This window comes from Coenobita brevimanus, chromosome 72, assembly GCF_032717465.1.
Source record: "Coenobita brevimanus isolate Jiangsu-jjx chromosome 72, ASM3271746v2, whole genome shotgun sequence".
Taxonomy (NCBI): Eukaryota; Metazoa; Arthropoda; class Malacostraca; order Decapoda; family Coenobitidae; genus Coenobita; species Coenobita brevimanus.
In genome coordinates, this window is record NC_137025.1 from 7,418,854 (window position 1) to 7,442,278 (window position 23,425).

Genomic DNA, 23,425 nt, shown 5'->3' on the forward strand with positions numbered 1-23,425 from the left:
GCAGTGATAAGAAACAGGGAAGTGAGCATGGAAGTGAAAAAGTTACTACATGACAGTATTGTGATACCAACTCTAACGTACGGAAGTGAAGCTTGGACGATGTTGGAAGGACACAAGTCAAGAGTGAGAGCAGCGGAAATGAGTTATTAAAGAGGAGCCTGTGGAGTCACATGGAGAGACAGGCTGACGAATGGGGATATAAAGGAGGGTTGTGGTGTGGATGTGGATGTGATAGGAAGCGTTGTGAGGAACACACTGAGGTCGTTTGGCCATGTGGAGAGGATGGAGGGTGAGAGACTGACAAAGAGAGTGTATGTGAGTGAGGTGGAGGGGGGAAGAGGGAGGGGGAGGCCGAGGATGAGATGGAGGGATGGGGTGGAGAGGTATATGAGAAAGGGGGGTGTGAGTTGGGAGCAGGGCAGTGAAATGGCGGGGGACAGGGCGATTTGTTTGTGGCCACCCCAAACGGGATTGAGGCGTCTGGCAATAGATAGATAGAGATAGTGTATGGTGAGAATTTCTGTGAAACTTCTTGGAGTAGAAAGGTCAGTTTTCATCATGGAGGTATATGCCACTTTGTTTCTGTGCATGCACAACTAGGAATGCCTGTATTCTTGGCATTCTGACCCAAAACTGGCCAACACAGGTGATCACATTTCCTGCACATTCTCGTATCATCCTCACAGTTGGGCCAAGTAGACAATGTGCTTATGAGTGAACTCAGGAGGTTTTGTGACTATCACAGAGCAGGTAGAACATTGTGGTAGCATGGATAACGGGACCTCTCTGTGTGCTTTAAATTTTTTTCTGTTAGTTTGATTTAATTCACCTTAGAGAGAGATCAGGTTGTGAAGGGGTTAACAGAAAGTTTCTAGCCTTGTCACTTCAAATTGTTTCTCCCACATAAGCAGAATTATCTGGAGGCACCAAGAATAAACCCATGGATTTAAGGGATTATTGGATATTGAGTTAGGATTGTAATCAGTATGAAACATGAATGTCAGGATTATTATGTATGCATGGAAGGTGGCATGATGGTCATCATAATACTTTTATGTATATAAATTGTTTTTCCATATGGCTGAATTCTTTGTGGTTATACAGGTACATGGAGGAGGACCGTGACCTTGAGGCGGTGATGCTGCGTAAAGGCCTGCAGCTGTCGCCTCTGCGTCGAGAAACTGGAGTGTAACTGCTTAGTAAGGCAGTCTTGGTTTGTTATGTAGATGGAGTCAGGTGGAGGAGGGACAGGGACACCAGCCACATTGGACTTGCGAAAAATTATTAGGTGCTGGATAAAAGAATGACTCATAGGAAATATGCCCATCAGAAAGAGAATACAGATACCCCAGGGAATGGAGATCCAGAACTGACAACTTTAATCATTACAGTTCAAACAGAATAAACAACTGCAGGGTAAGGTATTGCAGTGACTGGACCCATCAGTATAAGTTGCTTTTCCCACCCTTCTGTTAACTTGGGATCTTCGAACCAGTTAAAAACATAACTTCACAAAAACAGTATCATTAAAGAAATTATTGCCAGGATGCTGAGAGAATAAGCAACAACTAATTAGCTTTTACACATTGACTTTCAATGTAATGTGACCACTCGCATATATTTCAGGTCTTCCCATCATGTGTGACCACACCATTCATTAGTGGCAATCAGGGATAGGATGGTGACAGGCCATTTTTTGCAGAGCAGTATGTCCACTTTTGTCACGTTCATCTTAATTAATGGCTTGGACATTCATCTTGCACGAACCACCTTACGAGTGCAGGGTCAAAATATCCAGTCGTCAGCATTTATTCCAGTCTCTCTCTCTGAATGCATTCTCCCTGGCAAGGAACACATTTACTTTCTTCAATATGCTTCACATCAGTCAAAATAGCCTATATATATTTGTACTGTATGTCACGTGTAACCAAATAACTAACGAAAGGTGTGAATTTGCCTTACACAGTGGCCAAATGGACCATAGGAACCATGGTGAGAACAGTGTTGAAAATACAGTACTACTAATATCAAGGTCTCGGAATGCTTGTTGTAGCGTTCACACAATCAAATAAAAGATAATGTGAAACTGAATAAGGATTCAAGACAAACCCATCACAATAATGAGAGGAGTTTCTTTAAACAGATGAATGTTAAGGCAGCTTTTATGCATATATTTTCATTTGATTACAAATTAATATATCAAATTGGCTGTGATGACTAAGATTTTTGACGGAACCACATTGATTTTTTGTGAACATTAGGGAAACTAAATATTGATGTTGACGATAGAAGTTGTTGGTCACGTGCTTAATGTTTACTGGGTATTACACGAGATGCAAAATGTGAAAATTAGTGGCAAACTTATTCTGATTTTTTTTTGTTTTCCCCCAAACATAGCACTGTACGTTGATCATGGAGATCCACTAGGCTACACCCATTGACAATAAGATGCTGGCTTGTGAAACAAAGGAAAATGAAGACAGTGTTTGAAATTGTCATGTCTCTGAATAATTCATCTTCATTCATTCATGTGTACATATTGAACTATACTGATGATCACACTTAAAAAGTTTTGGCATATGAAACAAAGTCACTAGGCAAGTGGTAACCCAGTGAGGGTTGGGGTTGTTGGAGGCAGTTTGGTCATCTGTGTAGTTCATGTACGGTACATACATTCTCCAGCAGAACTCATGTGCCAACATGCTTGGTGGTGTAAAGCAAAAGTCAGCTTGGGGAAATCTGTTAAATGATGCCAAATTTTAATACCTATATGACAATATAACTGAGCTCTGCTTTACATAAAACTGTGCCTTTTTCATTGCATTTTGCTACTGACAGCTGCATATTAATATTGGAAACTTTTGTGTCCGGCTTAGCCTTGATAAAATAGCATATTTATTGCCAGGTTAGATACATTAGATACAAGAAAAAGTTTGCCATTCAGATGTTCTCTGTCAGTTGCTTTGCATATATATCTTACCTAACTTGGAGTGAAAATTATAACCCAAGCTTAAAAATTTCTTCCCATAACTTGCTTTGCATATAAACTCAACTACATGTTGCTGCTTGAAGTATAGAGGAGGTTAATGGAACTGTTGTATGGAAAACTTGTACAGGTATCTTAATTTTATGAAAAACCGTATAAACTGTATCCTAAGTTCATAAAACTGTACTCCCCTCTCCCCCCCGATGACCACCACCAGCCCTGCAAGTTTATATCTAACTTTTAAATGTCATTATGAAAACTAGTTCATTTTTTGGTGATGATCTCGCCAAGATTAGTGATTATATAAGAAGGTAGATGAAAACCTTAAGTTTGTACTGAATAACCTTATTTAACTACTGTTTTTTCCAAGTGAAATCCTAGTGCTATATTCACATAAGGTGCACTGTACTTTGTATATATATATATATATATATATATATATATATATATATATATATTATTATTATTATTTATTTATTTATTTTTTTTATTTTTTTTTTTTTTTTAATGCTACCATTTCATTAGGGGTAGCAATTTTTTTACATGGGTGTTTTCACTTGTTTATAATCTGTAATTTATTCATGCCTGGGCTGCACGAATTTCTGTTATGAAGAGCAGAAAGCACTGGTAGCCATGTGCTTTTATGTTGTGATGATCTACTCAGTTATCTTAAACTGATTTGTAGCTTTAAACCACTGCATTTGTAAATATGCTAGTTGAGTGAGTGATGTAGCTCCATACATGCAGGTTAAGTTTGATAAATGTATTGGGGTAAGGTACAGGAAGCGATAGTCAGTGGGAGATGCAGTTTTGTAGCGTGTTGTTTGTGTGAAAGGCAAAATGGAAATAACAGTCTGACCCAACTTTAGGTCAGTTAAAAATAAAAAAAATAAAAAAAATAATGCAATTAATCAGGTAATGAGGTGTATAACAAACCAATTATTATTTATGTTTTTTACGTGGGACTCTGTGTTCCCTAGTTTAGTGGTATCAGTAGTAGTGTAGGAAGGAAGGATCTGTCTTGTGTTGACATCTCTGCTCAGTGGCAGACAACAGCTTTACCTGCATACTGATAATTCCCCATAACTTTAGTCGTGTAATATAATATTCAGGTTTCTATTACAGTATAATCATTTCAAGTCACAATGGTGTAAATGGAATCATGATCTAATATATATATATATATATATATATATATATATATATATATATATATATATATATATATATATTTATATATAACTGTGTGTGTGTATAGATATACACATTACTTTTTTACAGAGTCATTGTGTCACATCAACAAATGCATTGAGGCTGATATTGGCTTGTTTCATACAGTATCATTATTGTTCATGGTGCTCTCAGTAAATGAAATCTTTAAATGTGTATCATTTCCTGTTATAATATTATGTATGTTTGAAAATCGAACATTTATTCTCATGGCTGGTTCTGCCAGTTTGAGAACATATGTGGATAAAGTGATGGCTTTGAGAGAGGAGGTGACTCAGAGTGTGCTGGTGAAATGAGAGAGGCATGAATTAGTATTATACCTTGGTGTTGTAATGAATACAAGAGGTAAATGTACAAAGGAAATGGAGAAGCAAGGAGGGAATAATGAAGAACTAGCACCAAGCCACAATATGGCTACATGGCACTACGGTAGAAGGGAGCAGGGTAGATAATATTACATCAGAGTAGATGGAAGGGGTGGAAGACGTATGTAAGATATTCACAGAAGAGAGAGGCGCAGAGTGTGAGGTGGTTTGTGGAGTGAGGAGGAGATGCAAGGGACAGCATGGTGGAATGATGAGGCGAAAAGAGCTGCGGAACAAAAGAAGAAGGCATATAGCGAATGGCTAGCGAGTAGAGGTAGGGGAGAAGATGAGAGAGAGGTATATGTGAGCAGGAGAAAGGAGATGAAGAGACTGGTGAAGAGAGTAAGAAAATGGATGAAGAATTTGGGAGGAATCTGAGTGTGAAATGGAGGGAGAATAAGAAATTGTTTTGGAAGGAAGTAAAGAAAGTAAGGCAGTGTGAAAGGGGAAATAGTAGGGGAGTGAAAGATAGGAATAATAGATTGTTGGTGGAGAAGAGAGAGAAATTAGACGAAAGGAGCACTTTGAGGATTTGTTGAATGTAGAGAGTGAGAGCATTGCGAGTATAAGTGGCTGGGAGAAGAGATGAGTGGGGGGAGGAAGAGATCAGTAGGGTGAAAGTAGTGGCAGCAATGAAGAAGATCAAGTTGGGAAAGGCCCCAGGAATTGATGGAGTGTGTGGTGAAATGCTGAGGTATGGGGGTGAGATTGTTGTGGAGTGAATATGAAAGTTGTGTAGACTGGCTTGGGATGAGGGAAGGGTTCCAGAGGACTGGAAATCAGGTATAACTGTTCAATTATGCAAAGGAAAAGGGGAGATAGAAGTATGTGGTAACCACAGGGATATTTGCCTTCTTAGTGTGACTGGAAAAATATATGGTAGAATACTCATTGATAGGGTCAGGCATATGACAGAGGAGTTAGTTGGAGAAGAACAAAGGGGATTTAGGAAGGGAAAAAGGTGTGTAGATCAGATATATGTTCCAAGATGTTTAGTGGAGAAGTATCTAGAGAAGGGAAAGAAAGTGTATACTGCCTTCATGGACTTGGAGAAAGCTTATGACAGAATAGATAGGCAAGGTATGTGGAAGGTATTAAGAATACATGGAGTGGAGGGGAAATTGTTGAGTGCTGTGAAGAGTATGTATGAAGGAGCTAGGGCTATGGTGCGAGTGGATGGTGAGCTGAGTGAGTTCTTTGATCTCAGTATGGGACTGAAACAGGGTTGTGTGATGTCTCCATGGCTGTTTAATATATACATGGATGGGGTTGTAAAGGAGGTGCAAGGCAGGGCAGTGGATGTAGGGGTGGCTCTAATGAATGAGGGTGAGATTTGGAAGATTCCGGTGTTGCTGTTTCCTGATGCAGTATTGTTGAGTGAAGATGAATGGGAGTTGCAAGGTTTGGTGAATGAATTTGGGACAGTGTGTAGGAAGAGGAATCTGACAGTTAATGTAAACAAAAGTAAAGTTATGGTGTTTGAGAGGAATGAAGTCACTGACTGTACAGTGAGGTTGGATGGTGAGGATAAAGAGAATGTGAGTGCATTCAAGTACTTGGGTAGTGTGATGAGTAAGGATGGAACGTTGGGGGATGAACTGCGTGAAAGGGTACTGGAGGGAAGGAAGGTTGTTGGTTCACTGAAAGCAGTGATGAGAAATAGGGAGGTGAGTATGGAAGTTAAGAAGTCACTGCATGATGGTATTGTGATCCCTACCCTGACGTATGGAAGCGAGGCGTGGACCTTGCAAGTGGGGAGCATGTCAAGAGTGAGAGCAGTGGAAATGAGTTACTTGAGAAGGGCATGTGGAGTGACATGGAGGGACAGGCTGACGAATGAAGAAGTGAAGGAATGTTGTGGGGTGGATGTGGATGTGGTTGAGAAGATTAGGAGAAATACACTGAGGTGGTTTGGACATGTGGAGAGAATGGAGAATGAAAGTCTGACTAAGAGGGTGTACGTAGGTGAGGTGGAGGGAGGGAGAGGAAGGGGTAGACCGAGGATGAGGTGGAGGGATGGAGTTGAGAGGTATATGAGGGAGGGGGGAGTGAACTGGGGGGAGGGTAGTCAAATGGTGTGTGACAGAGCGACTTGGAGGCGTTTTGTCTGCGGCCACCTTTTGCAGGATTAGGGCGTCGGGCTATAGATAGATAAACAGATGATATAAAGTGCAGTAAGAAGTGATAATACTGGAGATATAAACAGTGGGAGAGTCACCTAGGAAATCAGTAAGTTGTGGGGGCTGACGTAGTGAGGAAGGGAAGGGGAATGCTGCGAGACGTCATTGGAATCAAGAACAAGGTGATGGTCATAAGGCAGTTACAGTGTGAGCAGACAGGCTGTGGATCATGGCTCATCCAATGACCATGAATTAGGCAGGTATGACCCAAGCGAAGACAAGCAAAGAATTGTCTCCATCGATGATTGAGGTGGGTTGATGTGTGCCAGGGAAGAACAGGTTTAACACCATGAAGTTTGTTGTGAACCTGTTGGTTCCACGAGGACTGCCAACAATCCCAGAAGAGATGGGTTAGAAGAGGGAAACGGCAGGAGTGAGGCAGACAGAGAACTTAGAAGAGAAAGCAGCAGAGTGTGTCAATGAGGCAGCTTGTTCTTTACCTGTAATCCCAACATGGCTAGGAATCCAGCAGAAGCAAATTAACATTTTTCTAACTGAAAGGTGGAACAGCCACTCCTAAGTTTGGGGATTAGAGGATGTGAAGAAGGCGTGGTGTGTAAGGAAGTGTGCACACTGAGAGAATCGTAGAAGATAACAAAGGTGATGGAAGAGAAACTTGGAAGAGACTTCAGAGCAAAAAGAACAGCATACAGTTCTGCACTGAGGATACTGGCAATGGAGGGAAGTATACTTTGGAAGGAGGACTCAGGGAACACAACAGCAAACCCAACACCATGACAAAATCTGAGCAGTCAGTAAAGATGTGTGTGGCAGATGAGTGATAGGACATGTTTGAGAAAAAAAGGAGCAATGGGTACCTAGAAGAAGAAAAGACTTAGAACAAGGGAGAAAAGAAGGACAGACCACAGCAGGCAGTAGAAGCCAAGGTGGGAAGGAAACTGGACTTAGTGAAAGAACAGGAGGAAAGGTAAAATCAACAGACTGAAGAAGGGTGGGGACCCAAAGGGGGAATGGAAGGAGGAGATGGAAGATCGAATGAAAAGAGGGATGGAGGAGGCTAGGAGGACAGAGTAGCTAATTCATAGGGAACTGAAGGAGACATGTATAGGACCAGACAGTGAGAAAAGAATGATGATGAGAAGGGGGAAATGTCCGATTCAGCACAAAGACTTGTAGTGGGAGTTGACCGAAAAGCACCAATAGCTAAATGAAGACCAGTATGATGAACAGAATCTAGCCTTGAAAGAGTGTGAGTGGAGGCAGAACAGACCTGGCAACCATAATTGAGTTTGGAAAAAAAAACTGTGTGAAGAAAAAGTGTGACATGATCAGCACCCCATGAAAGATGAAGCAGCACCTGCAGCAAACAGAGACGATGAAGGGTAGAAGACTTGAGGGAAGAAATATGTGCATTCCAGTTTAACAGAGTTAAATGTGAGGCCAAGAAACGTGGTAGATGATTGGTAGGGAAGAGGGATGTTATATAAGTACAGGGAAGGCAGTGGTATGGTTCGCGAATGAATAAACATTACCACACAAGACTTAGAGACAGAAAAACAAAAACCATAAGTAGCAGCCCATGTGGAGGCAGCATTGATGGTGAACTGAAGAAGCGATAGGAGCTGAGGCAGATCTGAATCTGCAACATAAACAGCTAAATCATCAACATACAGAAAAGCTGAAACAGACATGGGTAAAGAAGAGACAATGCCATTTATTGCTATTAATTCTTTCCTTGTCTTTCTGCCTACGGGTTACTTTACACTCCCTCTTCTGTCTTTCATTCCTTCATTCTTTCCTCTTCCTTCTGCCTGTGGGTGACTCTACACTGAGTGACAAGCCAAATGGTTTCCTGTACACCAGGAAACCATTTCCTACGCTGGGTGGTAACCATATGACCAAATTTTGGCGCCTGGTGAGTTAGTGGGTAATTATTGTGCTCCAATCGGACTGAGCCGGTGAAGGTTTATATCCAAGGGATGATTGGGGTTTATTGCTCACATAATGCCACTCAGGGATGTGTGATTGGTCACTCTCATCTTAAATGTCAGGACCAACTGCCTAGCCCCAGACTTTCACGCTCCTCATGGGGCAATGTAGGATTGGATGATGGATGGATGGATAGAAAAAAGGTAGTACATAGGAAGCAGCCTTGGGGGGACACCTTCATGCTGGGTAAAGGCATGAGAAAGATGGTCTCTTAAACAACATGAAAGTTTCGGAGGGAATGAAAACTTTGACAAAAAAGACCTGTTACCATGTAGATGAAGGGAGCAAAGGCAATGAAGAATATGATACCTCTATACTGTACCGTAGGCCTTTTCTAAAATAAAAAAAGATGGCAGTTACCGACTGGTGGAGTGAAAATGCAGAACAGATAATATATTCGAGTTTGAGAAGGGGGTCTAAGGTACTGAGTGCTTTGCAATACCCAAACTGGAAGAGTTAGAAGACTACGGAATTTAAGGTGCCACATGAGTTGAGTACTGTACTGACCATCCATTCAAGCAGTTTACATAAACTGCTAGTCAGGGCTATGGGGCGGTAATTTTGAGGATGGTGTCCAAGTTTCCCAGATGTGCAAAATGAGTGGATGATCACCAATCAGAAGGAAATAAACCTTCAGTCTACAATTTATTTAAACAGGCCAAGAGAAAGGATGTGGCTTGTGGGAAGATGTGTTTTAACATAGTGTAATGAACACCATCGAATCCTTCACTTGTACTTTTACAGGATTTATGGGAAGATGACAATTCACGAAAAGAGAAGGGAACGTAAAGAATTCCTTCAGATGACAATGTAAAAGAAATTGGTATGGATTCAGAATCAGATTTAAGACAATGAAACTCCAGAAAGAGATGAGACCCAGTTCTAATAATCTATCTATCTATCTATTGCCAGATGCCAGAATCCCATAAAGGGGTGGCCATTTGACTTTGAGTTATTTGTTTTACGGGGAGGGGCACTAACTCTCCACCAACCCACTTGTTGACACGTAGGGAGCACGTATGGTTTGGTTATATGGTTACCACCCAGCGTTGTAATTGGTTTCTTGGCTTACAGGAAACCATTTGGCTTGTCACTCAATGTAAAGCCAACTGTAAAGGAAAGAAAAGCAATAAGAAGTGACAGGAAAGATGGGAGAAATAGGAAGAGAGGAGGGCAGGCACAGAAAAAGAATGAAAAAGGCTAAGGAAGAAGTAGGCAGCACTACATCAAGTGAGTGGACTAATATAATTACCTATGGCAGCTGCAACTACAGAAGCATCAGCTACAGAGTGGCCATCAGTACGAAGAAGTGAGACAGGGTGGGATATGTTTGCCTGATAATCTGCAAAGTTGGGACCACATTGCTGCCGCAGGCGTATTTACAGAAATGGAAGAAACACAGTCTCTCCACTTAGAACATTAAGCCTGACGGATGGTACGATGGAAGCTCTGCGAGATATGAGGGGGCTAATCTGATGGGGGTGGACTGTTTACGGCAAAAACTTTTCCAGGCAGCACGTTTCACACACAGAGATCGCAAACAAGTAGGAGTCTACCAGGGAACACACTTGGCAGTACACAGCACTTAAAACCAGGACATGGAAGAAGGACAACATATCTTGTGGAGACGAAAAAGACGAAGGAGGAAGCGGGGACACTGTAAGGGAAGAAAATAACTCCTAGTCAGCAACATGGAACTGCCAACATGGGGACAAGGGAGATGACAGTACGAGGCAAGAAAGAGTTTGACAGTGAAGTGATCACTAAAATGATTGTCTTCTAATACCGTCCAGTGAAAATGGAGAGAAACTGAAGGTGAGCAAAGGGACAGATCCAAACAAGAGAGGGAATAAGTACACAGATCAAAGTGAGCAGGGGTGCCAGTGTTAAGGACAAAAAGATCTTGAGAAGAAAGAAACTGTTCTGATAAATGTCCTCTAGTGGTGATCACAGAGTTATCCCACAGGGAATGCCAGCAACTGAAGTCACCAAGAAGAATTAGAGGAAGGGAATGAAGGAACGTGACAAAGTTAGGAAAATCATGAGGAACAGAAGGAGAGTAATAGAGAGAGCTACGAGTGATCCGCTGACGGAGAAAGACATGACCAGAAGTATGAAGGATAGAGGAAGAAATAGGAAGAGGTTCAAAGGGGACATCATTGCAGATAAAGGGGGCAGTGTCATATGAAGGAGGGAATCCAAGAAAAGTATAGCCAGGAACAGGAACCGGCAAAGTGCGAAGAAAGGTTTCTTGAAGAGAAATAAGAAGAGGATTATGGGAGGAAATAAGAAAACAAAGGTCCGTATGATGGGTCAGGAAGCCTCTAATATTCCAGTGAAGGAGTGCTATGATTATGGAAAATCAAGTGTGGGAGGAGCGCAGAGATTGTTTATGGCGTTGAAGGAGAGTGTCCAGGAGGCTATGATAGGTAAATCAAGAACGGAAGAGCTCAGGGAAGATAGAGAGGATGTAATGATCATAGAGGAGATGGTGGTTAAACAGAGGAAGAGTGGGAAACAAGAAAGGGGAAGAGGTAGAAAGAATGGGAGGGGAAGGTTTAGGAGAGGTAGAAGGAATGGGAGTAGGAAGGAGTGGGGAAGGGGGGTAATATATTACAGTGGCAAGGGCAGGCAAGGAAGAGGCACAATGAAGGTAACTGATGATGCTTTGCAGGGATTCTGCTTCCATAGGAGAGGACAAAGGTTGAGTGCAAGTTGGTGACGTGGCATTATAGCGCTGTTGTTTGGAGGGGGTACACTGGATAGGCTGGGCAGTAGACAAAGGGGGGGAGAGACCAGGGATACGAGATGGAGAGGATACAATGGCACGTTTATGATTGTTAACTCAGGGAGAAGAAGGTGAGGAAGAAGAAGAACAGGAGTATACTGTATGGGAAGGAGGTAAGGTGGAGGGAACAGAACAAACAAGAGAGGGAAGGGAAGAAGCAGAATCAGGATGAGAGGCAAGAGTTGCAAAAGAATTTGACAGAGGTATAGGTGGTAGGTGCGGGATCCCATCATCCACTCACTCGACGTGGTGCTGCCCTTTCCTCCCTTCCTCTTATGTCCTCCTTTCTCTCTTCCTTCTGTACATGGGTGACTTTACACCAGGAAACCATTTACTACGTTGGGTGGCAACCATATAACCAAACTATGGCACCTGGTGGCCTAGTGGGTAATTAAGGCACCCCAGCCGGATGAGCCCAAGTCATTTTATATCCAAGGGGTGGTTCAGGTTTATTGCTCATGTAATGCCACTCGGGGATGACTGAGGCTGGTCACTCTCACCTTATATGTCAGGACCAACTTGCCTAGCACTAGGCTCCTGCACTCATGGGGCAACACAGGATTGGATGATTTATGTATGTATGTATTTACAGAAGTAGAGACACTGGATGACCTTGAAACCTGTGATAAAGGAGTAGGTCTGGTCACGCATGCACACAAGATGCCAAGGGAGTGCCCCAAGCGATGTGCTTCTCGGAGGGTAAGCCCTGTTTTCCACCCAATGTGGGACAAACGGTTTCAAAAATATAGGTAGGGCTTTTCCTGTACGAGGCTGTATGTCCCCCACAATTTAGGCAGGATTGGAAGGTAGATATACAAGTGGACACTTGGTGTTCAGCTTGCAAGTGGTTGGAACAAACAGCTTGTGACCTGCAGTACTTTGTTGGACAGCCAAAATGCCAGCAGGAAGTGCACTGAGCAGGGGGAGGAATGTATTCTTTGACAGAGAGGGCTGTGCCTCTAATTATACCGGAGGTAAGCTCTTGGGATTGAAATATTATTTTGGTGATGTTGGCTGGTTGTTGGTGGCGTCCTCTGGGAAGGATTGTGTAGCATTGGACTGACAGGATCTGGTGATATTGTTCGGATAGATTTCCTGATGGGTCTACTAATGCTATTGCTTTTTCTGCTTGAGCAGCATATTGGATGTTGAGGAGACGAGAGCTGTTGCGTCAAACAGTGAATGTAATGTCAGAGCCTACCTGCCATAGCAGGGAAAGGTGAAGCAAGAGGTCACCTGTTTAGGGCATAATGCTAAAATACTGAGACCAGGTCTGGTGTTCAAAAAGAGAGGTGGTCAAGATAGTATTAGTGAGTTGGGAAGCAGTGTGAGGATGGGACGAGGAAGTCGTAGAAAAAGGACGGACAGATGGAGGAGGATGCAGAGGCAGATGAGATTTGGAAACGACTATAGATGACGAGCAGATAGATGGAGCTGTACATGGAAGGGACTGTGAGGCAGAAGATGGTGTAGTTGAGCAGGGTGAAAAAGGCAGGGAAACTGTGGACAGAGTCGGAGACGTACCAGGAAGAGAAGCCGGAGTTGCCATCGGGGTAAAAAAAATTGGCAGAACTGGGGAAGGGGGAACTAGAAACAATGTCCATGACATTAGTTCAGAAGGAAAAGGCTCATCAGGACTGTTGAAAAGAATGAATTATTTGGGCAGAACTTGCAGTCCAGAGGCCCGGCCAACGACCCTAGTAGGGACTGAGCTCCAAGCATGCACTCCCTACCCTACCCTAGAAGGGGTAGTAACAATGTGTGGGAAGCAAAGTCTCCCAGCACAATGATGGGCCACCGGGTATTGGCCAAGAGCCCTACCACTAAGCAACAGCACCCCCGGATCCAAAAGCTGCAGCTCAGCAGCAGTTTCGCCCCTGCAAAGGTCTAAACCACAGAGGTCCACACACTGGAGTTGTGCTGAACCAACATGATCCCTACAATTGGCCAGACAAATAGCCCCCAGGCACACCCTAATCCTTCCTATTCCACCTTGCTCAAGGTCACTGATGTGAATTTTGATGAATGTGGAAAATTCCATTCTATTTAATGCCAAAGTTAGAATTGAGAGGATAGGAGAAAGGGAAGGAAGAAGCAATAGTACAAGAGCCTTGCAAAATTAGCTCAGACAGCAACAGGGACCCAATTAGAGAGGGGAGAGGGCAGAGCAGAGTGGAGACACAAGTGCGGCATCCACCTAGCAACCAGACTTCACACGCACCTTGGAGTTCATTAAGGTACCCTGCTACAGTTCCCCCACACATCATCCCAATTGACATCTCCGATGTACCCACCCCCCAAACGACAACAACGAGCAAGGAACAGAAGGGAAGGAAATGGAGAGTGGCTCAGGGAAGATAGGTTGCTGGTACAACGTGGGTTCAGATGTGAAACAGGTCTAAATATCAAGGCTGCAGTTGGACTGCATTGTGCAGCTGTTAACAGTAATGTGTGGGTGTGAAACTATGGTACAACTTGATTGTGAAAATAAGTAAGGTGATGATACATGTATACTGTATAAGGGTGAATTTGAAGATGGAAAGATGTGTGGTAGGCCAAGAGGAGGGGAAGGTGGATGGATATGGTAAAAAAGTGAGGTATGGAAGTTGAAACTAAAGAACAGACAAGGAGCAGGAACTGGTTGAATGAAGTCTATGGATGACAAAGGCGTGTCATCCATTTTATAACATACTGCAGTGTGACAGATAGTGGACAAGACTTGTGAGAAGGGCTATACAGTGCTTATGACATTTATGAATCTTGTAAAAACATACAACAAAGTAGACAGAGAAGGATTGTGGAAGGTTTTGTGCATGCACGGTGTAGATGGTAAGCTGCTAGGTGCCATTATGAGTTTTTATGATAGTACTGAGGCATGTGTAAAGGTAAATGGCCATCTATGCGAATGGTACACGATCAATGTGGGCATGCGACAGGGTTATGTTATGTCCCCATGATTGTTCTATTTTTATATGGATGGGGTGATGAGAGAAGTAAAAACATGGGTAATGGAGAGAGGGATGCCACTGGTAATGAATGGTTATGGATGGAATATCTCATCTGTAGTATGCTGATGATGCAGTGCTACTTGCAAATACTAAACAAGAGCTTGATAGACTAGTGCAGAATTCTGTAGATGTCTGTGAGCATCACACCTTGAGAGTAAATGCAGAAAAGAGTAAAGTGATGGTTACTGTGAGAGAGAAGGTGATTCCCAGTGTGATCTTACGGTGAATGGAGAGAGACTGGAATTGGTGTGAGTTCAAATACCTGGGTACTGTGAGAGAAAAGACAGGAAAATGTGCAAATGAAGTGGAAAGCAGAATGGCACTAGGAAGGAAAGTAGCTGGTGCTATGAAGGCCTTGATAAGAAACAGAGGCTTGAGTGCTGCAGTTGCATGAGGCTTACATGAAGGATTGTCAGTGCCAACTTTAATATACGGATGAGAGTCTATGGTGGGGTATGAAAATGAAAAGTCAAGAGTAGGAGCAGTGGAGATGGGACTGCTGAGGAATGTCTGTGGAGCACAGAGAGTGGATAGGATTCGGAATAATGTGATTTGTGAAATATGCAGAGTGAGGAAGTCTGCGGATACCACAATCAAAGACAGTGTACAGTACTGAGACGGTATGGTCATGTGGAGAGAATGGATGAGAACAGAGTGGTGAAAACGATATATCTGAGCAAATCTGAAGGACGGAGGAGATGAGGCAGGCCAAGATGAAGGTGGAGGGATATAGTGTGTGAGAACAAGAGGTATGGAATTTGGTAAGGCTAAAGGACTGACACAAGATCAAGCTGGCTGGATAAATTTTGTGCGGATAAGTGCATGACCAGGGATTTGGCACCCTTTTAACATGACAGTGTTCGGATTAGCTCTATTAGATAGGTATATGTGAAGCTACTGAATGTGGTGCAATTTTTTTGTCCTATCTGATGGAGCCAGGATTTCAAAGGCTTGAATGATGAGTGAATGGAAACATGGCCCACTGAACTGGGCAACCTTTGACTGTCTGGACGTTGCTACTCCTCACCCGGCCCTTGGGTGGGAAAGGAGGTTCGGATGATGATGATGATGACTGTGCTACTACAGAAACCAAATTCAGACTCAGTTCATTCCTCACCACACATTCTGCTACATCTCTACCTACCATGGTGTATAATTTTCTCTATGAATTGTCTTCCTTACATCAGCAGCAACGTTATCCTACAATAATTTCTGAACTTGATCATGTTTACTTTTGCACAATGGCACAATCATAGCCTTCTTTGACTCCACTAGTATTATATTAAAAATAACCCACAAATATCCATAAATTTAGTATGTTTACCTCCGTGTTTTATATTTTCCAATGCATGTAAATGCAGAAAAGCAATAATATGAGGTTGAAATAATACTCTTGGGTATAAGACACAGTATTTTGGTACACCGAAAAGCCAACTAATGTGGAGCATCTACACAGAATGACATGGACGAATTTCTTTCTGTTTAATGTTATGGCAATTGAAGGCCCTTACAATACTGTAGGAGGTAATAATAAATAAAAGAAAAACTACAATCAGATAGGACTAGTACTTTTGTCACCTACATGAGAAGCAAGCTGAGACTGTTAAGAATCTTGGCTCCTGCTGCAAACTGGTAAGGACTTTCCTATTGTAATTCGGAACACTTCAAGACATGCATTACAACAGAGTCACACGCTAACAAGATCACAGTTGGTGCAATACAAGGCATCAAAACAACTTAAAATGCATTCCCTAAAAAGGATGGAGATGCACCTTAGGAATTTTCTTTGTCTCTGGTCCCTAACCTTCCACTTCCATTATTACATAATTTATGCAATACACCAAGGTAGTATCCAACTCACAGTAACATGTGACTATACTGTAGCCATGCCATTTCTGCAATCAACTGTTCCCCCCAAACATCAGTTTTGTGCTAGCTAACATCAGAACAGAACAATGTTTGGATTGTCATATATAGTATCAGTTTTGTGCTAGCTAACATCAGAACAGAACAATGTTTGGATTGTCATATATAACTCTGAATGCATAGGATAACTTAAGCCTTAACTGAGAATCACATGCTACATACACTCATACAATATTAGGATTAGATGAGAAAACTGTTATGTAACTAATGAGTTGAAATAACACCAGATGTGAATACAGGCAGTCCTCACTTCAAGTCTGGATGTGTGAAGACAAAATACCATTGCAAGTGGAACAACGTTGAAAAGGGTTTAGAAGCACAAAAAACATTCATTTCTGACCATCTTTGTAATGTACCATGAGCAACATTAAAGTTCACCAGATCGCTGCAACATGCATCATAAGAGCAAGCTTTTTTTTTTTTTTTTTTTTTTTTTAACAGGCCACATATTTATACCACATGTCCTCATTACTTCACCACAGCTGAAATACGGTAAATAATGAACTCATATTGTGTTTTCTTATACTCTTCCAAGCACTCTTTCATTTCATACAAGCAAAAATCATTTTTGAGAAAAAAAAAAAATCTTTTTTTTTTTTGCGCAAGGGGGGTAGACCAGGAAACCCAATGCCGCAGTTGCCGGGTTAACGGAAGGCATTCATTTAAGCACAACATAACAATGGAATAACTTCAAATGAGGACTTTCCGTATCAAACTAATCAGATCACTAATACTGACAAAATCAAGAGAAAAGTTAACTCCATCACTACAATGACATCTTTAAAATTAAATTCTTGCCTGATCAAATGAGCATATTCACATCACAGGACATCTCTTGCAGGGAAGTGGTAAATAAGACTAAGCTTTTGCCCCTTCCCTGCTGAGGTCTCCCTTAAGCTATATAAAATAATTTTGTTGCAGCAAGAAACCTAAACGTCAGTGTAGTGAAGAGTAAACTGTACCCTGGTGAGCATGTGCCAACCAAGCCACATTTAGCAAACAGGTAAACTTTGGTAGTGTTGCGCTGCCCACCACTGGCAATGCGCTTGGACCCTTGGCTAATCATCATGCTGTCTGGGGACGAGGAAGAGAAGTTAGAATGATACAGCAACTTATTCAATACTCACAATATCAGAGTAAATAGGTACTGTCAAAATGTAGATGCCTAAGTTTATCATTAATAGCTAATGCACATACTGTATCACCTGTCAGAATAAGTGTCTTACATAATATTTAGCAAGTTACCATAATAAACAAAAAGCAGACTGACATCACAAAAAAAAAAGTCTATATATATATATTGCCAGATGCCATAATCCTGTAAGGGGTGGCCATTTGACTTTGAGTTATTTGTTTTATGGAGAGGGGCACTAACCCTCCACCAACCCACTTGCTGACACATAGGGAGCACGTATGGTTTGGGTATATGGTTACCACCCAGCGTTGTAAATGGTTTCTTGGCTTACAGGAAACCATTTGGCTTGTCAACCAATGTAAAGCCACCTGTAAAGGAAAGAAAAGCTATAAGAAGTGACAGGAAAGATGGGAGAAATAGGAAGAGAGGACAGACACACAAAAAGAATGATAAAGGCTAAGGAAGAAGTAGGCAGCACTACATCAAGTGAGTGGATGATGGTTACCACCACTTACCACCAATCGTTTCGTTTCATTTTTAAAGGCTCCAACATGCTTGCATGCATAGGCCTTGGTCACCTAATGGCACCTCTCTATGCTGCACAATCCTTTGCAACCTCCCTGTTCAGTCCCTTAACCCTGAGGTCACACTTAATGACCTCGTCCCATGTCTTTCTCGGTCTACCCCTCGTAACCCCACCCCCAATATTAACACTTCTCACCTTCCTCGCCCAATTATCATCCCCCATCCTCTCCACATGTCCAAACCATCTCAATCTACCTCTCCTAATCATAACACCAATACACTCCAGTCCCATCCTACCTCTCAACTCTTCCACCGTGAACCCAGCCCCCCCAGACCTTGGACGCAAGGACGCACTACACATCCACCTAATCATTGTCACTTCTGTACGTCTGAGCCGGCGAATATCCTCCTCCTTCACTGCCCAGGTCTCACTACCATACAGCATTACACTCCTAACACATGCTGCATAAAAATACCCCTTAGCACGTAAGGAGAGTCCTCTCAATGTCAGGAGGGGCAAGAGCTCCCTAAAATTCTTCCAACCGCTTCTCACCCTAGCCACAGAGCTAACTCCAGCCCCACCTCCAGCACACAACATGTCTCCCAAATAACAAAACTCTTCCACACACTCAAGAGATTCACCAGCAAGTTCAATTCTTTCACGTCTGACAATCTCCACCTGCTCTCCCCAACACGGCGTACACATAAAATCAGCATTATCTCGCAGCCTACTTCTGATACCACTACATCTCTTATGCACCCATTTATCACAAACACCGCACAAGATAAAATTACTTCCCATGCCCTTGTGGCAAACTGCACGTGGCCACTCTCCCTCGTCTTTGACAGTACCGCCACCAACCATAGATATCATCACTTTTGTTTTATCTGCATTTATCCTTAAGCCCTTGTGCCCCATACCATCTCTCCACTTCCTAAACCTTTCCTCCGCCTCCCTTTCGTTCTCTGCAATCAACACCAAATCATCAGCATACATCTCCCACGGGAGTTCGATTCTAAAGTCACGTGAAAGGGCTTCAAGTACCATGATAAACAACATGGGACTCAAAACTGACCCCTGATGCACACCAACATTCAAGGAAAACCCATCACTCAAATCTCCATTCACTCTTACCTGGGTGTGAGCACCCACATACATAGCCATAACCACCCTAACCAGCCACTCCTCCAAGCCAAGCTTTCTCATTGCCCACTTCACCACCTCTCTAGGGACTCTGTCAAAGGCCTTTTCCAAATCAACAAAAACAAAATAAAGATCCCTTCTCCTACCAATATATTTTTCCTGAAGCTGTCGAACAATGAATATGGCATCAGTGGTCCCCCTACCTGGCATAAACCCAAACTGCATCTCATCAATATTCACTCTTTCTCTAATCATACCTTTTAAAACTCTCTCCATTACCTTTATTATCTGATCTAAAAGCTTTATACAGTACCTCTATAATTTCCTTTTTCAAGGGCATCACCCTTCCCTTTATACACATTTACAATTACACTCTTCAGCCAATCATCTGGGACAACACAATCATAAATAATCCTATTTATCAGGTCAGTGACTAACTTCACCCCTATATCGCCCGAGGCCTTCAACATTTCGGCAGTCAACCCAGACGCACCTGCTGCCTTCCCCACCTTCATCCTGCCTAATGCCTCATTAACAGTAGCAGCATCAATCAAAGGCCAAGGGGCAGACACTGGATCTGCTGGCTCCAAACCTTCTCTGTCCCAGTCAAACTCCTCATTCAATCACCTGTTATAATGCTCTCTCCATGCATCTTTAATATCCTCACTGTTCACCACTACCCTTCCTTCATCATTCTTCAAACACCGCTCACCTATAATATCCCGATTATCCCTCTTCACCTGACCTGCCACCCTAAATATCACATTTTTCCTTTCCCCATGATTTAGGTTATCAAGTAAAAGTCTCTGTGACTCAGACTTTGCCCTGTATACCTTCTTCTAGCCCTATGCTTGGCAGCCAAATATTCCTCTTTGCTACCACCCTTCTTCCATTCCCGGAAAAGCCTTCTTTTCTCCTTAACTGCAGCTTCTACACCCTCATCCCACCACCAAGTTACTTTATGTCTTGGTGGTCCTCTTGTTCAACCACATGTTACATCAGTAACTCTCAAGAGACTGTTCTTGAGGGCTCTGTACTGTTCTTTAAAGCCTCTGTCTACAGCTCCCTGTTCAGCCACCACTCTCCTCAACTCGCTATAGAAGGCATCCCTTACTACTTGGTTTTTCAACTTCCATATTTTCCTCCTAGGTACATAAGTTTTCTTTTTCATCACTCGTTCTTTAAGCACCATATCACAAATCAGTAGTTTGTGCTGCTGCACACACTTCTTACTTCCTACTACATACTTTAACATCCCTCACTAACCAGAAAATAATCTATCTGACTGCTATTTCCCCTAGACTCATACGTAATTAACCTACTGTCTCTTTTCCTAAAATATGTGTTGCACACAATCATGTCCATTGCCTCCCCAAACTCGAGTATCCTCTCCCCTTCTGTATTCCTTATACCATACGCACATCCCCCATGCACTCCTTCATAACCTTGTGCTGCTTCACCTACATGACCATTTAAGTCCCTTCCCAAAACCTCTATCTCATCATCCCGCATACCACCCACTACATGTATTAAATCATCCCAAAATCTATCTTTCTCTGCTTCATCCAATCCTGCCTGTGGAGCATATGCCGATATAATCGCGGCTATCCTACTATCGAACAGAATTTTCACTACCAATATCCTATCACTTACTCTCATAACATTCATAACATATTCCACCCATTTCTCCGCAACCATCACACCAACACCTCCATATCCGTCTGTCCCCCTTGCCAAAACAACTTATAGCAACAGTCCTTCCCAACAATCTTTATGGCTGATCCATTCCTGTACCGGACTTCTTGCAAACACGCCACATCCACCCACCTCCTACTGAATGCCTCAACGACTTCCCCCGCTCTTCCCCTCAAACTTCCCACATTCCATGAACCCACCCTCATCCCCCTGGGTGATTTACTGTCCTCAGGCTTGCTTTGAAACTTTTTCTTGTGTTTTGCCATATTCAGTATTAATAAAGGAGGATAGACATACCACAGGCCCCACTCCCTGCACAGTCCCAGGTCCAGGCAATGGATCTGGGACCCCTAGCCCACCAGTTTACCAGTGGCTGTGGTAGTGTCCTCAGGGCACCCTGCCAGGACAGCTGCAGAGACACCCTCCAAGCGTGCCTTGGCACTGCAACTATCCCGCCATTATACACCCACTGATAGGGCAGCCTCCTGGGGTGCTACTCCCAGGTTTGGGCCCCTCTCTATTGGGCGGAAGCGGCAGCCTGGGAACCGCAATGCCCTGTACCCACTAGCACAGGCCTGAGCCCCATCTCGCCCTGGACCCATGATCTATGCTGGCGGAACCTACGTACCGCCTCCCCCCAGAAGCCCGCCACTAGGTAGCAGGGGCAAAGTTTTCTGGCCGCATGCCCTTGCTGGCGCCAACCCCTGTAACGTATATATACAGTAATCCCTCCAATATCCGACGTAATAGAGCCATAGGCAGGTCCGGATAGTGGTCCTGTTCGGATATTGGGCCCCAGCTTATGGACTTGTACTTATGGACCCTAATTCAGAAAAACACCTATAAAACTCCCTCTGGACATGCACTGCACCTATTTAAGACCCAAATCACACCAATAAGGGACATAAAAGACTGAAATAAATGCAAAAGAACCATAAAATAAGGTTTAGAGGTGAGTTTATACAATATTAAACATTCTGGGTACTTACAAGTCCTTTGCTCCTGGATTGGTTTGAACTGCCAGTTTGCAGTCCACAGTTAATCCTCTGCACTCTAAATTCTAATTTCTTAACATTGCACAACACTGTAAATTCCTGTGTGTTCTAGTGGCGAGGTATTACAGTTTATTCACTGTTTATTCACAAAAAACAAGCACCTGTGGCTTGCACTGCTATGAGTATCTGCTCTCGATCAGAGTTAGACTGTGACTGTTGATGCTGGCGGGGTAACAGAGTTGCCAGATCGCAACGGCCACATTACCAATCTGCTCAACTTTCATTACCAAATTTAACTTTTCATTACCAAATTCGTAAAGCTAGCATTTATTCTTCACTAATTATATATACAAGTGGAAAAACATGTAATCACTCTCCTTATAATTAACACCATGTTGATTATTTTCACACTATGTAGGGTAGCAGATTAATCAGAGAGAGCAAACAATCCACCATCTCCATCCTGTGTATCCTCATACATGTGAAAAATCCATTTGGTAATGCATTATTCTGATTCACTACCAAACGAATTTTTCATTACCAAATTGGCCCACAGTTGGTAATGAAAAATACCAAATGGCAACCCTGACAGGGGAGGGGGGAGGGGGAGGAAGGAAGGGATGAAGGGACCATGGTGTAACAGCTGTTCGGTGCCAGGCAAGAATTTCAAATTACGGGTGGGAAAAAAGTCAGATTTTTTTCGAATTTTTTGTGGTTTTTGGCCCATTTTGGGAATATTGGATCCCAGGACGATTATGTCCGGTTAGTGGGGGATGTTTGGATATTAGAGGGATTACTGTATATATATACAGTATATATATATATATATATATATATGGAGCCTCTGTGGTACAGTGGTAGAGTGTGCGTTTCGTACACGGGTGGGCCAGGGTTCGCGCCCCGCCAGGGTAATAAACTTTGGGAGTGTTCACCCAGCCACGTACTGCATTGGCGAACACAAGGGGTGCCGTGGTTGAACCAGTGTCGGTTACCATAAAGTATGCTTGCACCCAATCGGCTTGCGCTGGCCGATTACACTTGGTTCACAGACTACACACACATCCAAAGCCACTCCAACACTACAATGACACTTACAAACACTTCTCATCCTACATACAATCTCTACCAGACAGCCTAAGCCAACTGGTAGAGATACATTGGCTGTATTGCCCCGACTTAGGTCGGGATAGGCCGGTCCTGCAGTGGATACTCAAACGGCTGATGATGATGATGATATATATACGCAGTATATATACTGTATATATATATATATATATATATATATACAGGTAAGCCCTTCATTCACGCGAAATTTTTTCACGCGATTTCGGTTATCCACGAATTTTTCGTACAATAATAGAAACATAAAATTATAGTATTCAAAATAAATAATTTTAATATACACGAGAAATAAATAAAATATAAAAATGCCTACCTGCTGCCCATGTGCATACATATATGTATGTGTGTGTGTGTGGGAGGTTGGTCCACACAGTCA

The 23,425-nt window shown here is 42.8% G+C and overlaps 2 protein-coding genes across 4 annotated transcripts in view; one reads left to right on the top strand and one right to left on the bottom strand.

The window, feature by feature from the left end:
• The window catches only part of Mical (Molecule interacting with CasL), a 302,955-nt gene extending 300,040 nt beyond the window's left edge, over positions 1 to 2,915 (top strand). The window contains exon 34 of the mRNA XM_080278020.1: positions 1,105 to 2,915. Within this exon, the coding sequence (XP_080134146.1) occupies positions 1,105 to 1,192 (88 nt within the window). The 3' untranslated portion in view covers positions 1,193 to 2,915. The remainder of the gene's footprint in view (positions 1 to 1,104) is intronic.
• The window catches only part of LOC145407014 (guanine nucleotide-binding protein subunit gamma-1-like), a 49,312-nt gene that overhangs the window by 18,709 nt on the left and 7,178 nt on the right, over positions 1 to 23,425 (bottom strand). The window contains exon 3 of one of the 3 annotated variants that reach the window (XM_080278028.1): positions 15,845 to 17,507. The exons of 1 other annotated variant lie outside the window; for it this stretch is intronic. The gene's annotated coding sequence lies outside the window, so the exon portion shown is untranslated. Of the gene's footprint in view, positions 1 to 15,844; positions 17,508 to 23,425 lie in introns of those variants that run through there. One more of the 3 variants, XM_080278030.1, reaches the window with a different exon arrangement.